General features: G+C 42.5%; 1 protein-coding gene across 1 annotated transcript; it reads right to left on the bottom strand.

Moving 5' to 3' along the window:
* Window positions 1-432: 432 nt before the first annotated feature.
* Zcchc12 (zinc finger CCHC-type containing 12) lies at window positions 433-3,355 on the bottom strand. Its single transcript, XM_090327061.1, has 3 exons — window positions 2,974-3,355; window positions 2,692-2,802; window positions 433-2,197 (listed from the first exon to the last, which is right to left on the bottom strand). Exon 3 carries the CDS (start codon window positions 2,074-2,076, stop codon window positions 886-888), a length of 1,191 nt encoding a protein of 396 aa, XP_090183187.1. The 5' UTR covers window positions 2,077-2,197; window positions 2,692-2,802; window positions 2,974-3,355; the 3' UTR covers window positions 433-885.
* Window positions 3,356-15,262: the final 11,907 nt, after the last annotated feature.

The raw sequence follows: 15,262 nt of genomic DNA, 5'->3' as shown, positions 1-15,262 counted from the left end.
CCAAAGGGAACGGGAATGGGATCCCTGGAATTCTCTTGTGGGTCCAGAGCACCAGATACCTTGCCCCACCCCACTCCTCTAGCTATAATACAAATGAAACCAGTGGTGTACCATCATTTAGTACAGGCCATAATCTGGCTCTATGCGGTAGGGGATAGGTTAATTGTTGTAAAGGGATTTTTTTCCCCTTTGGGAAATATTTCAGCCCATTTCTTCTTCCTTGTTTATCTGCAATGAAGCTGGCTGAAAAAAAATCCTCAGACTAGTACCCCACCCCTTTATAGTTTTTCATACATTTTTCTTCTTTTCCCTTTACATCTTCTTAAAATACTACCACAGAGGTGTTAAATAATACCACAGAGACATTAAGGTAGATGTTGATATACTTGTATACATACATCTATATCTATGTATTTGTATTTTTTACAGACAGAAGGCCACAACATGTATTATTTGGTGAAAAAATACAGCATATAGAATAGCACTTATATTTCATCACGTATCTATAATATATATCTATCTGTGTACAGAGGCATAGAGAAATATCTAGAAAGACATTCACCAAAGGACTGACAATGGTTATACAAGGGTGGAGAGTTCTAGATCACTTGTTCTTTACCTTTTATAATTTTCTCAAGTAGTTGAATACTTAACAATGAAAGATACCGTTTTTCATCAAGACACCAAAGCCAGCAGGGCAAGGGGCACACACAGAATATAGGATCTTCAGCAATGGGGGAAGAAAGCAAGGGTGAAGGGCAGGCCATTTTCTTCCACCTTCCTTCTCCATCCAAAAGAAAACAGCTTTTTGGATTAATTCATGCAAGTTACACATTTCCCCCCATCCCATAATTTCCCAGACAATACAGGGAAGGGCTGTTATATTTAAGGCTGGGGGCTAGCACTGTACTGTAACTCACAGGAGCCATTAGGTTTGGCAGGTCTTAGCCCCTGCTCTCTATGTGTCAGCTCCTGGAGGGTAAAGATCAGATTCTCAAAGGCTTCGGTCTTGTTGCTGTTCTCACAGGTTTCTATTGAATGGCCATCATCATCACAAGAGGAACAGCCACTTGTGTGTTTTCGCTTCCTGGCTCTCCGCTCATCACCATGGCTGGTGGAAGGAGACTCCGTGAAGGAAGTGGTGGGGGAGTCAATGAAGAGCACTTGGTCCTGATAGATGGCGCCATCCAGGATGGGAGGGGACACCAAGGATTCGAGTGGAGGGTCCTCTGATTCTATCAGGATCACATCCTCATCCGACTCATCCACCGTATCATCTATCTCTATCACATTACAATCAGCATGGCTCATGGCGATTGAGGCATTGTCCTCAAATATCACCGGGCTGCTTACAATCTCCATCTCTGATTCAGATCGTTTGGGCTGCTTTGGTCTAATGAAAGTATCATCCCAATCTTCTTCCTCCCTTATCATCCTGATTAACTCCAGGAAATCAGGAAGATGCTCTGGCTCATTTGCATACACCCTGAGAAGCCCCTTCAGCCTGCACTGCAGGTCCCTACTCAGCTCAGCCCCTACCAGGAACTGGTGCAGACGAGTCTGGTTTGCATCTCTCTCAGACAGGACGCCTGCCTGGATGGCATTTTGGAGCTGCACCTCTAAACGGATCACATAAAGAGAGGCTTTCTCCCCCTGTGCCTGCAGTGTGTTCAGAAATTTACCATGGGCAGTCACTGTGCTTTCAGACTCCCCAAAGACCAATTTCATTGCCTGCAAAAAATCTGCCACGCTTAGGTTAGGATTGGCAGACTGGAGCAAACGCATAACCTCTCTGGCAGGACCCCTGAGGGTTTTCATCAAACGCTTGAGTTTTTCTTCCTCAGGTATATTCCAATCTGGCAGGACCCCATTGACTTGGCTCAGCCAGTTTTCAAAGGTTTCTTCCCCTGGGACTGGCACTGCCTTCCCTGAGAACAATTTCAAATTTCTCTCTGCTATGTAGGCCATCAAAGGGCCAAGACTTCTCCCCATGGATCTCAGCAAGGAAAGGGCCCAAGGGGGCAAGGCTGCATTCTGGTCCTGGCTGTTACCCACTTGTGCAAGGATGTTCGCCATGTGTGCTGATGACACAGAATCTCAATACAAAATCCTGGGCTTTTTTGGGGGGGAGGGGTGGGGGGAGAGCCTAATTTGCAGGTGTGCAGGTGACTGTGTCTTCCTTTTATTCCAGTATGGTCTGTAATGAAAAGAAGTAGGGGGCGGGGAGGGAGCAGTTAATAAACATTCTGCAGCCATGTTTACTCCCTACCTGAATATCCTTCATTACAGTGCTAGCCTTGAGTAAAAGTGATCAAGGACAGTGCCCAGGGACCTAGTTCTAGCCGTAGGAATAGCAAAAATGAATAAATAAAAATAAAATAAAACGTCTTGCAAGAGGTAGACGATGCGTCTCCCGGTGCTAGCATCAGGTGGTTCCTAGGCAGCCAAAGCGATCCCCTCCCCCACCCCAGTCCTTCCAGACGAATGGCAAATGTTGTTTCAAATTCTAGCTTTAACGGTGTATGGAATCTATACGAGGCTCTCAAAATCGACCACCTTGCTCACAGATGCGTGGAAAGAATACAGGATGTCAGTAATGTCATCATCTTTTGGCTTCAACCACACCCCCTTCTGACCTCACCATCCTGGTTATTAATCCTCAGATCCTTACAGCTTCCGAAATGAGCGCACCTTTCTGTCCAGTTGGTGAAATGTGTGCAACTCCGGAAGCAAGCTTGCCTCTGGGGTTCGCTCCACCACACACTGCAGAATTCGCTGATTCCGAAGATCCAGGTGTCAAAACTGCGCCACAGGGGAGGCGGGCAGGGCAGGGGAGGGTCTGAGGTAGCCTTCGCGTCATCCCACTCTTCCCTCCTCCTCCCACCGCCTCTGCAGTCGCCAGGCAGAAAATGTCCTCTCCCACCTTCCCGATACGATCCCCAATGACCCTTCCCCATTGGAGCCCCAGCATACCAGATCGACCATCAGTGAACACAATTCCACCTCAGATTCCGCTTTGATGAGCTGCTTTAGAGAAATGGAACAGGACTTGGACACACCCACCCCAACAGTCTCCCCAGGAAGCTGTGACGAGGTGCAAAAGGGGTTCAACACAAGGGTATGGGGGTCAAGGCCAAGCCGATTCCTTCTCCCTCCTCTCTTGCATGGCTTCTCCTCCTTCCCCTCCCCCCAATCCAAGCAAATGGAACCCAGTCTGCAGTATCCAGGTGAACCCCGCCTCCTCTCTCAAAGCAGCCAGGTTTTTTTTTTTTTGGGGGGGGTGCTTCTTCCCTTACCTCGCAATCGTCGATTCTCCAAATCCTGTGCCACCCACGACTGGCAGCTTTCTCCCTCCTTCTCCCCGCAACCAGTTAAGGAAGACCGCCCTTTACCTGCATGTAGCTAGTGAGCTCAGGATATTTGGGCGCTTACCGATCCGATTGCAGCCTACTGGTCCGGCAGCCCTGCTGAAGGGTGGAGGGCGGGGGGAGAACGCGCACCGCTTTCGCCGTTCAGCGATCGGGGGCGTGGGGGGGTGAAGGGAAGGGGGTTGCTTCGCAGGGTCAACCAGCGAAGGGTCCCCGACTAGACGGCGCGGTTCCCTAGGCAGCCGCGGCAGCTTTTATCTTCTGACCACAATGACAGCAGAGCGTGACGAACAGGTCACCGCAGCCAATCAGTGCAGTGCGGGGGCGGGCGCCTGGCTCAGCTTTGAGCTAGGTACCCCAAACAAGGGGGCCCGGGCAGGGCGCAACAGGCTCAAGGACCAAGTAAACCTCTTGAATACAGGAAGCCAATTGCAATTTAGCCCAGAATTTAATCACTTTCTCCCTCTATCCTTCCTTTCGTCCCCTGACTCAATTCGGTGTCTTGAGCTGGGTACTAATGGCTCACACCTGTAATCCTAACTACTCAAAACTCTGAGATCTGAGGACTGACATTCAAATCCAGCCCAGACACTCATCTCCCATTAACCACAAAAAGCCACAAGAAGTCAAGCTGGAGCACAAAACCTCAGGGACAAGCCTGATATTAGTGGATCACATCTGTAAGCTTAACTATTCAAACGGCTGAGATCTAAGGATTGTAGTTCAAAGACAGCCCAGGCAAAAAAGATCATAAGACTCTTATCTCCAATAAAGCACGAGAAAACCAGAAGTGGCCCTATGGCTCCAACTTGGTTGAGTGCTAGCCTTGAGCTGAAGAGCTCAGAGCCAGGAGCCAGGAGTGTGGCATAGTCATACACTGCCTACATAGCATGTGCAAAGCCCTGGGCTGCATTCCTCGGTATCACATACATAGAAAAAGCCGGAAATGGCGCTGTGGCTCAAGTAGTACAGCCTTGAGTTGAATCACCAGGAGTGCCCACCCCCCAAAAAAACAAAAAAAACTCACCCCAAACCAAAAAAGCTCAGAGACGGCATACAGACCCTAAGTAACCCCCCCCAAAAAAAACCCCCAACAACTCAGGGACACTGTGCAAGCCCTTACAACATGGCAAATAGGCTCTATTTGGTAGTGAGGCTCAACAGGAAATGACAGAGAGTGATGGATGGAATTTGATCAAGGCACATTGTGTATAAGTTTGTAATATATGTACGTATGAAAATGTCACAATGAAACCCCCTTTGTACAACTGATAAATGCTAATAAAAATCTTTTTCAACCTGGCAAAGGATCTTAGTAGACATTTCTCCAGCATATAAAAATGACAATAAATACATGAAATGCTGCTCCAAGTGTTAGACATCAAGAGAAATGGAAATTGAAACCAGAATGAAATACTACTTAATGCTGACTAGAATAGCTCTAATAAGGAAATACAGTAACAGGTGTCTGCAAAGAAGTTAGAATCCTCTAATATTGTGGATTGGATTGTAAAGAGCTGTATTCATTTTGGAAAACAGTTGAGAATTTCCTCAAAAGTTAAATATAGAAACATCACATGAGTCAGCAGTTGCATGCTTAGGTGCATATCCAAGATAGTTGAAAACATCTATACAGAACTGTGTACTAACATTCATAGCAGTACATTGATAATAATCATAACCCAAAGTGAAAGCTCTCCCAATGTCCATCCATTAATGAATGGACAAAAGGAAGGAAACACTGATTCATGCTCATAGATGAACCATGAAAACATGATGATAGATGAAAGAGGACAAACAGAAAAGAGCACATTTTGTCTGATTCTGTTTACATAGAATGGTCAAAGACACAAATTAACAGAGACAGGAAGTACATTAGTGAATACTATGGGCTTCAAGAAGACTACTAATAGGTATACTATTTCTTTTTTTCCCAGTCCTGGGGCTTGAACTCAGGGCCTACGCACTGTCCTTGAGCTTTCACAAGACTAGCACTCTACCACTTAATCCATAGTACCACTTCTGCCTTTTCTGTGTATGTGGTAGCAAGAAATTGAACCCAAGGCTTCATGCATGCTCGACAAGCACTCTACCACTAGGCCACACTTTGGGCTTCTATTTCTACAAGATAAAGTTTTAACATTGATAGTGATTATGGTAGTACAGCTCTGAATTTATATAAAAACAATTGAACAATACAAATTAAAAGAATGAATTTTTATTTATGGTCTATCCCAACAAAGGTGGCTTTTCAAAAAAGAATTATGGAAGACTTATGGATCTGTGCATATGAAGCTCAGGCCTGCAAGAGATTAAAGTATACTGTGCATGCATACAGAGATGCTAAAACCAAAGGAAACAAGAATTATAACCATAAAAGTCAGGATGGTGGGAGCCAGGTGCCAGTGGCTCATTTCTGTAATCCTGTTCAGAAAGCTGAGATCTGAGGATCAGGGTTGGAGGCTAGCCTGGTCAGGGATGTTTGTGAGACTCATTTCCCATTAACCAATAAAACACTGGAAGTGACGTTATTCACTAATACAGCACTAGCCTTGAGCAAGAAGGCTAAGGGATAGGACACAGGCCCTGGGTTCAAGCCTCAGTACACACACACATACACACACACACACACACACACACACACACACACACACACACACACACAAAGTCAGTATAGTGGGGCTGGGGATGTAACTTAGTGGTAAAGAAAGCATTTGCCTAGCATGTATAAGGTTCTGGATTCCACACTCAGCACTGCAAAAAAAAATCATTTTTTTTGAATGGTCCTTCTGTTTTTCTTTTTTGCCAGTCCCGGGTGTTGAACTCAAGGCCTGGGCACTGTCCTTGGGCTTTTTCAGGATAACACTCTGCCACTTTGAGCCACAGCACCACTTCTGGCTTTTTTTCTGAGTACGTGGTATGGAGAAATCAAACCCAGGGCTTCATGCTGCTAGGAAAGCACTGTACCACTAGGCTATGCTCTCAGCCCCCTTTGAAAGGTACTTAAGGGTATTTTTTTAATGTGACCCAGACTGTCTAACCCAGATATCTAAAAGATTAATAAATTAAGTGTCTCTCAGCTTAAAAGATGAAGTAGAGATGGAAAGAGATTCAGTAGAACTCTAGAATCCTGCAGGGAAGGACTTTGCTGGCTCTAACATGTCCTCATGATTTTACATGTGGCCACCAGGGGGCGGCAGTGTGTTGCTCTTGATCTGGGAGCAGGACCATACTGGGCTTTGACTTAGAACTTGTCATCTCATGACTGCTCCCATAGCAAGCTTAGCTTTGGGGTTTTCTCACCAGTTCTGAGAGGGCTTTGCAATGTCTTCTGGTGATGTCATGGGTGATAGAAGTCTGAGCTGGATAAAGCACACCACATTCATCCAAGAAGAGAGGAAAACTTTGATGCCAGAGAGACTAGCAGGCTGACTCCATCAGGACAGAGAGAAACAGGGAGCCTGCAAGAAGATGAGGGACTGCATTGTGAACTGGAGGTGAGGTTAACATTAGTGGCCAGGCCAGGGTGACCTTAAGACACAGACAGCTAGGCAGAACTCAGGCTATTGGAATGGTGGCCCTCATAGAACCGACAACAATGGGTATTGCTAGGGTGGCTTTGAGACTTCCATATAGCTGTTCTCTCATTGCCACACTGAGTGTTCTCAGCCCTACTGAAAATCATGATACAATGGTTCCTTCCAGCACTCTATAGACAATATGTCCAAAATAGATTTCATATCTTTTTTTTTGCCAGTCCTGGGCTTGGGCTCAGGGCCTGAGCACTGTCCTTGGACTTTCTCAAGGCTAGCACTCTACCACTTGAGCCTCAGCACCACTTCCGGCTTTTTACTATGTATGTGGTACCGAGGAATCGGACCCGGGTCTTCGTGCATGCTAGGCAAGCACTCTACCACTAGGCCAAACTCCCGTCCCAGATTTCATATCTTTCATGCACCTCCCCATTTCTCTATATCATTTTTCTGTGTGTTTTGTTCTGTGTGAGGTAAAGTCTTGCTATGTAGCCCAAGCTAGCTTCAAGCTCCGATCCTCTTGCCCCAGCCTAAGTGCTGGAATTTCAAATATATGCCATCAAATCGGGCTCTTCTATCTCATTTTTATCATCATCTACCAAACTGTGGTGACTTTCATCTCTAAACCATAAAAGATCTACACCTTCTCTCCAGTTTGCTAGATACAAGGCATATCCTCACCATTTTCTTCCCTAATATTAGCTTATTTGTTTATCTTCATCATCTTCCCCTCACAATTCATCTTGCTATTAGGATTTACATCTTAAAACTCCACCCAAGGGCTGGAGTGTGGCCTAGTGGTAGAGTTCTCACCTAGCACACACCAAGTCCCGGGTTCGATTCCTTAGTACCACATACACAGAAAAAGGCAGAAATGGTGCTGAGACTCAAGTGGGAGAGCTCTAGCCTTGAGAAAGCCCAAGGACAGTGCTCAGGACCTGAAGTGAGTCCGTAGGACTGGCAAATAAGTGAGCCAAAAAAACCCAAAAAATAACAACAACCCCCCCCCAAAACAAAACCTGAACCCACCTAAGTAGAGGAACATCCTCTTGGTTCATATTTTTCATCTTCTACCAATCATTAAGGTTTAGCTCTACTAGCTCCTTCTCTAAGAATGTTTCTGGTCCCAACATCCCCATCAGTCTTTTCATTGGCACTGTACTATACTTTTGAAACGTTGCCTTATAGTTTATGTGTTGTTTTTCTAGCTGAGGATCCCACTTCAGCCTTTAGGCATGGATATTAACTCCACAGGACAAAAGCTTCATCTCTGCCCACCTTCCAGGGCTCAAGGAGACATCATTATAACATCTTCCCTCTGAGCACAAATTCAACCTCCAAATTCTTCTCACAATATACTCTAAGCAGAACTGGATCACAAGATGAAACAAATTTGTCATTCCCGAGGGCAGGAATATATATAATATAAATTGTATAGGTTATATAAGAATATATAATATATATCATACATTATATAATGTATATTATAAAACAAAATATACTATATGACATAATATGTAAAATATAATTATATTACAGAATATATTTTATATTACACATTTATTTTATGTATTTATAACACATTTATTAAACATCAAATATATAATCATAAAATTTAAATTGTGTATATAATAAATAACATATAAAATGATCTATTATCAATTTGCATTTATTATTTATACATATATTAATATTATATAATGTAGCATATTAAATATATATAAATATATTTAAAGGCTTCTCTTTTTTTGCCAGTCCTGGGACTTGAACTCAGGGCCTGAGCACTACAGTTGAGCTTTCTCAACGCTAGATACCACTTGAGCCACAGCCCCACTTCTGGCTTTTTCTATTGTATGTGGTACCAATGAACTGAGCCCAGGTCTTCGTGCATGTTAGGGGAGCACTCTACCTCTAGGCCAAACTCCTAGCCCTATCGCTTCTTGAATAAATGAATTTAAAAAGTCAAATAGTAATAGCTCAACAGCTATGTACATATGACCATATAAAATGATGCTAATTGAAATGAACTCCAAGATATGGAAATACATTTTTTAATGTATTATGTGAAGCTGCTGCTGCTGCTTCTCTTCCTCCTCCTCCTTCTTCTTCTTCCTTTTCCTTCTCCTCTTCCTTTCCCCTCCTCCTACTCCTCCTCTCCCCCCTCCTCCTCCTCTTCCTTCTTCTTCTTCTCCTTTGGTTTATCCCCAGTACTCACTGTTTTTGATTGTGTTACCCTGTGTCTTGTACATATGTTTATCTGGTTTGGGGAAAGGAAGGAGAATGACAAAATGGTGAGACAAGGGACAAAGGGCAAACCAATGCAACAGGGATACTCACAAGACACTATGCTAGAAATGAACTTTACAACTCAGGGTTTGGAGGGGAAATGGTGAGAAGGGAAAGTGGGAGAAAATGAGAGAGGGGGTAACACTGTTTGACAAGAAATATACTCATTACCTTACTTATGTAACTGTAACCCCCACTCTGTACATCACCTTGACAATAAAATTAAAATTTTTAAAAGGTCAACTGGAATAGGACAGTTCCCAAACTCTTAGTTCAATGTAATCTATCAAATGTTAGCAAAACAATGGGCCAGGAGTTTGGCCTAGTGGCAGAGTACTTGCATAACATGCACGAAGACCCAGGTTCAATTTCTTGGTACCACATACATAGAAAAAGCTGGAAGTGGTACTGTGGCTCAAGTGGTAGAGCGCTAGCCTTGAGAATGCCCAAGGATAGCGTTCATGCCCTGAGATCATGCCCCAGGACTGGAAAAAAAAGATGAGATGAAACAAGATTAAGCATATTGATAATTGTTGAAGTTGGATGATGAGTATATAGCCAGTTATTGTAATCGTTGCTTTACTTTTATGTATATTTGAACTTTCTCCCAGAAAAATATTTTTAAACATCCAGCATGAAAGTAGTAGCATACTTCAGTGGTTAATTGGAGAGAACAGACTCATGGATGTTTGCGTGGACTGGCTTTGAATCATGATCCTCAAATCCCAGCCTCCTGAGTAACTAGGATTACAGGCATGTTACCAGCACTCGGCTACCCTTTTTCCACGTGAATGTTCCCTCTTGTCTTCATTCCAGATTGTTTTTTCAATCAATTTTGTACTTTTTTCCCCCTTTTTCTTTTATCATTTTGTGTTATTTTTCTTTTTTTTTGTTGGGGGGATGGGTCTGGGCACTATCCCTAAGCATTTCAGCTTAAGGCTAGTGCTCTACCCCTTTATCAACAGCACCACTTTTACTCTTCCTGTGGTTAATTGGAGATAAGTGTCTCATGGCTTTGAACCACAATCTTGAGATGTCAGCCTTCTAAGTATATAGGATTACAGGTGGGAGCCACCATGCTCGGCTCATTGTGTTATTTTAAAAAAGATATCATAGTAAGCATACCTAACAGATGCTGAAAACCAGAAATAAAGTATTTTCCTCTTGCTAATGACACAGATGTGACCATTGTGAAGAATAGTTAAAAGGGGCCGGGAGTGTGGCCTAGTGGTAGTGTGCTTGCCTGTCATGCATGAAGACCCGGGTTCAATTCCTTGGTACCATATACATTGAGAAAAGCCAGAAATGTTGCTGTGGCTTCAGTGGCAGAGTGCTAGCCTTGAGGAACAAAGCCCAAGGACAGTGCTCAGGTTCTGAATTCAAGCCCCAAGACTGGCAAAAAAGAGAAGACAAAGAATGTTCAGCACTGAGGTTAAAAGTGTTCTAGGCCCTGATATGCTAGTCTTTTGAGGATAAAAGTTGTACTTTGAAAAGAAGGGGAATCCAGGGTAATTTTTAAAAAGTAAATTACTCTGGAAAAGGAGCATGTTTTCATCATTCTGGTTCCTCACTCCCTTTGTGAAAAGATCAATGTGTATTTTCCATAGATATAATACATATTCATTTATGGACTTCATTCATTATATCCATAACCTGAAATGTTGAATTTAAACTCCTTTATACAATTAAAGATAATATTTAAAAAAATTTCCCCCTTTACCCAGCCTGTCGTCATGCAAAACAGTAACTCAAAACGGATCAAAGACCTCAATATCAGACCTGAAACCCTGAAACTGCTACATGATAGAGTAGGAGAGACCCTAGAACTCATAGGCACAGGCAAAGACTTTTTGAACAGTCTCAGGGTCACAACAGATGAGAGAGACTTGACAAATGGAACTACCTAAAAATAAAAAGCTTCTGCACAGACAAAGGCATAGCTACTAAAGTACAAGACAGCCAACCAACTGGGAAAAAATATTTATCAATAATACATCAGACAAATGCTTAATATCCAGTATCTACAGGGAACTCAACTAACCTCTCACAAACCTAGCAAACCAATCATAAATGGGCAAGGAAACTAAAAAGAGACTTATCCAAAGAAGAGGTTAAAATGGCAAACATATGAGAAAATGCTCATCATTCATGGTCATAAAGGAAATGCAAATAAAAACAACCCAAAGATACCACCTTACCCCAATCAGAATGGCCAATATTCTGAACTCAGACAACAACAAATGCTGGCGGGATGTGGAGAAAGAGGAACCCTACTGCACTGATGGTGGGAATGTGAACTAGTTCAGTCACTCTGGAAGGCAGTTTAGAGGTTTCTCAAAAAACTTAAAATAGACCTTCCCTACAATCCTGCCATACCACTCCTGGGCATCTACCCTGAACATCATAACCCAGGATATGATAAGGACACCTGCTCAGCTATGTTCATCTCTGCACTATTCACAATAGCCAGGCGATGGAAACAATCCAGATGCCCCACTACAGATGAATGGCTACAAAAAAATGTGGTACATAAGCAATGGAATTCTACATAGCCACCAGACAAGATAAAATAATGGCATTCACTGGGAAGTGGATGAAAATAGAGCAAATCACATTGAATGAGATAAGACCAAAGGAACAAAAGGTACATGGTCTCCTTGATATGCGGCTATTAGATCCAAACAGTATAAGAGCGATGACTCAATATTCGCGTACCCAAGGTTATTGCCACAGTCTTGGAGATATAAATGGAAGTACATAGACATAAAAATCTATGACGGTATATACTCTATTAACGTAATGTTATATAGACCGATATCTATCTATGACATACAAAGTCTCAGCTTAATTTTAATTATGTTCTAAAATTTATGTGCCAGTGATTATATATAGATTCCCTTCTTGAATACTTGTTAAACATAGCATTTGAAATATGATGTAAAAATCAGTGTTAATAAAATCCTTTAATAAAAAATTTCCCCCATTAAATGAGGTTTCTTAAGCAAGCAAACAACCGTAATTACCTGGAGATGGATTTCCAGAGTCTCCATGGATACTTATAAATGTATATAAAAATACTCTGACCAGTCAGGGGTTCATACTGTTATCGTAGCTATTCAGGAGGCCGAGATCTGAGGAGTCTGGTTTGAAGCCATTTGGGGCAGGAAAGTTCTTGCCACTAATGAATTACCAGAAAAAACCCCACAAAAACCCCACAAAACAAAATCAACCAACCAAACTACAACCAAACTTAGGCTGGTAATGGTGCTGTGCCTTAAGTGGTAGAGTGCTAGCCCTGAGCAAAAGAAGCTTAGGGACAGAGCCCAGGTCCTAAATTCAAGCCCCAGGACCAACACACACACACACACACACACACACACACACACACACACACATCCCAATATCAGCCGTTACCCTAGGGCTGTAGAGAGATTAACAACTGTGGTCTAGCTACAGATTAATTAGCAATATAAATGAAAAAATCTGTATATATTTAAATGTTAAATGTTATAGGAAAAGTTAAACTATATTACCAACTCTGCAAGAGGACAGCTGTAGAAAACCAATCCTTGGCTGGGAATATAGCTTAGTGGTAGAGTGCTTGTTACCACATCCACAGATAAAGTTGAGCGAGGCTCAAGTGGTAGAGTGCTAGCCTTGAGCAAACAGAGCTCTGAGACAGTGTCCAAGCCCTGAGTTCAAGCCCTAGGACTGGCAAAAGAATAAAGAAAAAAAAAGAGAAGAAAATCAATCTTGTTTCAAATCCAACTTGGTAACATAATTAACTTGTATGTAAAAGGTTGTCTATGATATATATCATGTATATATAAGGTATATGTATATATTAACATTTACTGTCATGGTATTCATGACAGTAAATATATTGTGATATTTTCAGCTTAATAGTATAAAGGACCAGCTCTCTACTTCCATAACTATTATAATTTACCAAATACTTGTCTGTTTGGGTGCTATTTGTAGTCTATGCAAACATTAAGCCAAAGACACACCTATCTTTATCAAAAAATACACACAGCCCAACTGCAAGGAATTTCATGATAAATGATTGTCAGATAAAACATCTAGACCCCAGTGGCGCATGTCTGTACTCCTAGCTATTCAGGATGCTGACATTTGAGGATTACAGTTTGAAGCCAGCCCAGGTCAGAAAGTCCATGGTACTCTTTTCCTGCCCCCTACCCCGTGGGTCTTGATGGGGCTTGAACTCTGGGCCTGGGCACTGTCCCTGAGTTCTACCACTTGAGCTATAGTGCCATGTCTGGTTTTCTGGTGGTTAATTGGAGAAAAAAGTCTCACTGACATTCCTGCCTAGGCTGGCTTTGTACTGCAATCTTCAGATCTTAGCCTCTTGAGTAGCTAGGATTACAGGAGAGAACCCCTGGCTCCTGGCCAAGTCCAATTAACCACCAAAAAGCCTGAAGTGGAGCTGTGGCTCAAGAGGTAGAGTGCTATCCTTGAACAAAAAAGCTCAGGGAGAGAATCCAGACCCTGAGTTCAAGCCTTAGGACCTGTATGCGCGCACACATGCACGCACGCGCGCGCGCGCACACACACACACACACACACACACACACACACACACACACACACAAAGGGGATAAAATAGCTTCCTACTTTTACAGTGTTTATTCTTTTAACTCACAATTTTTTTTTACCACCCAGTCCCCCTAACACTTTTCCCAAAATAAGATCAAAGGAAACCATTTAGGTGACATACAAAAAGACAATATTTATTTGACTCAAGCATTCCTAAAAGAAGTTTAACAAAAAATGACCCCTCATTGAAGACATTACCAAAAATGTTAACATTATTTCACATAATCCTTCAGTGCCCAGATACAGAAAAAACTTATCTCAATGAAAATATAAGAATGACTGCCCCACCACAGGTTTGCTTAGCTATATCGTTAGACAAAATGGTAAGTAAACCTACTAGTTCCCTACAGGTGATGGACTAGTATCTCTGAATGTTGCCAAGCCAGGAGACCCCAGTGCACAACAAGCAAAGGTGTTCCTATGATTTACTGCTCCCTTCCCTTCATCAATTAAAAGAGGAGAATGGAAACAGTCTGATCCTCCCACTCCAAAGCCGTGTAACTGTACCTGAGGATTCCAAAGCATTCTCCTCCTCCTCAAATAGGCTTACAGTAAAAGTGGCTTTGGAGGAGTCCTTTTTGTTATTATTATTTTTATTATTATTATTTCGCTGGTCCTGGGACTTGAACTCAGGCCCAACGCGCTGTCTCTGAGCCTTTTTGTGCTCAAGGCTAGTGCTCTACCACTTTGAGCCACAGCTCCACTTCTGCTCTTTTTTAGGGGGTTAATTGGAGATGAATCTCATGTCTTTCCTACCAGGGCTAGCTTTGAACATGGCCCTCAGATGTCAGCTTCTTGAGTAGCTAGGATTACAGGTGTGAGCCACCAGTGCCCCTCAGGTAAGAAACTAAATTCATCCCTCCACAAGAAAGCTTAATATTCTTTCAAGTGAAGAGTGGAACAAAGGGGAATATATATATATATATATATATATATATATATATATATATATATATATATTCATGTATGTGTGTGTATGTCCTGTGTCCCAGCCTCAATGTGATGGCAATAATAAAAGCATGAAGAGGAAATATCTTTACAGCTACCGTTAAATATCTTTAATGCTTCCTAACATTAGCATGCACTCAAATTGCCTCTGAGATGCCAGAGCTCCGTGCTCCCCTAATATAATGGAAGCAGGCTGGCATTTTTGCACAGATCTGTTCAGAGCAGAGGTCTAGTTCTCTGCCCCAGGAACAGGACTCTGTGAGAGAAGGAGATATCTCTCACTTCTCATTGTTAGTTTAAATTTGGTGGAAGTAAAAGAAGTAGAGGGTATAAATATACATGTGCACTTTGTGGGGATGGGGAGTATGGAACTCTAACATATGCAAAACAAAATGAGTAAGTATACAGTACAGGCCTTGCATGGTTTGTTACGAATATAACACACAAAATCTAAGCAAGCATTTGTAGGAGGGAAAAGAGGAACCCCAGAGACTCATCTTGCAATGAATG

Source organism: Megascapheus bottae, chromosome X, assembly GCF_031878675.1.
Source record: "Megascapheus bottae isolate mThoBot1 chromosome X, mThoBot2.hap1, whole genome shotgun sequence".
Taxonomy (NCBI): domain Eukaryota; kingdom Metazoa; phylum Chordata; class Mammalia; order Rodentia; family Geomyidae; genus Megascapheus; species Megascapheus bottae.
Note: the sequence above shows the minus strand (reverse complement) of the source record. Positions and strands in the feature narration are given on the sequence as shown.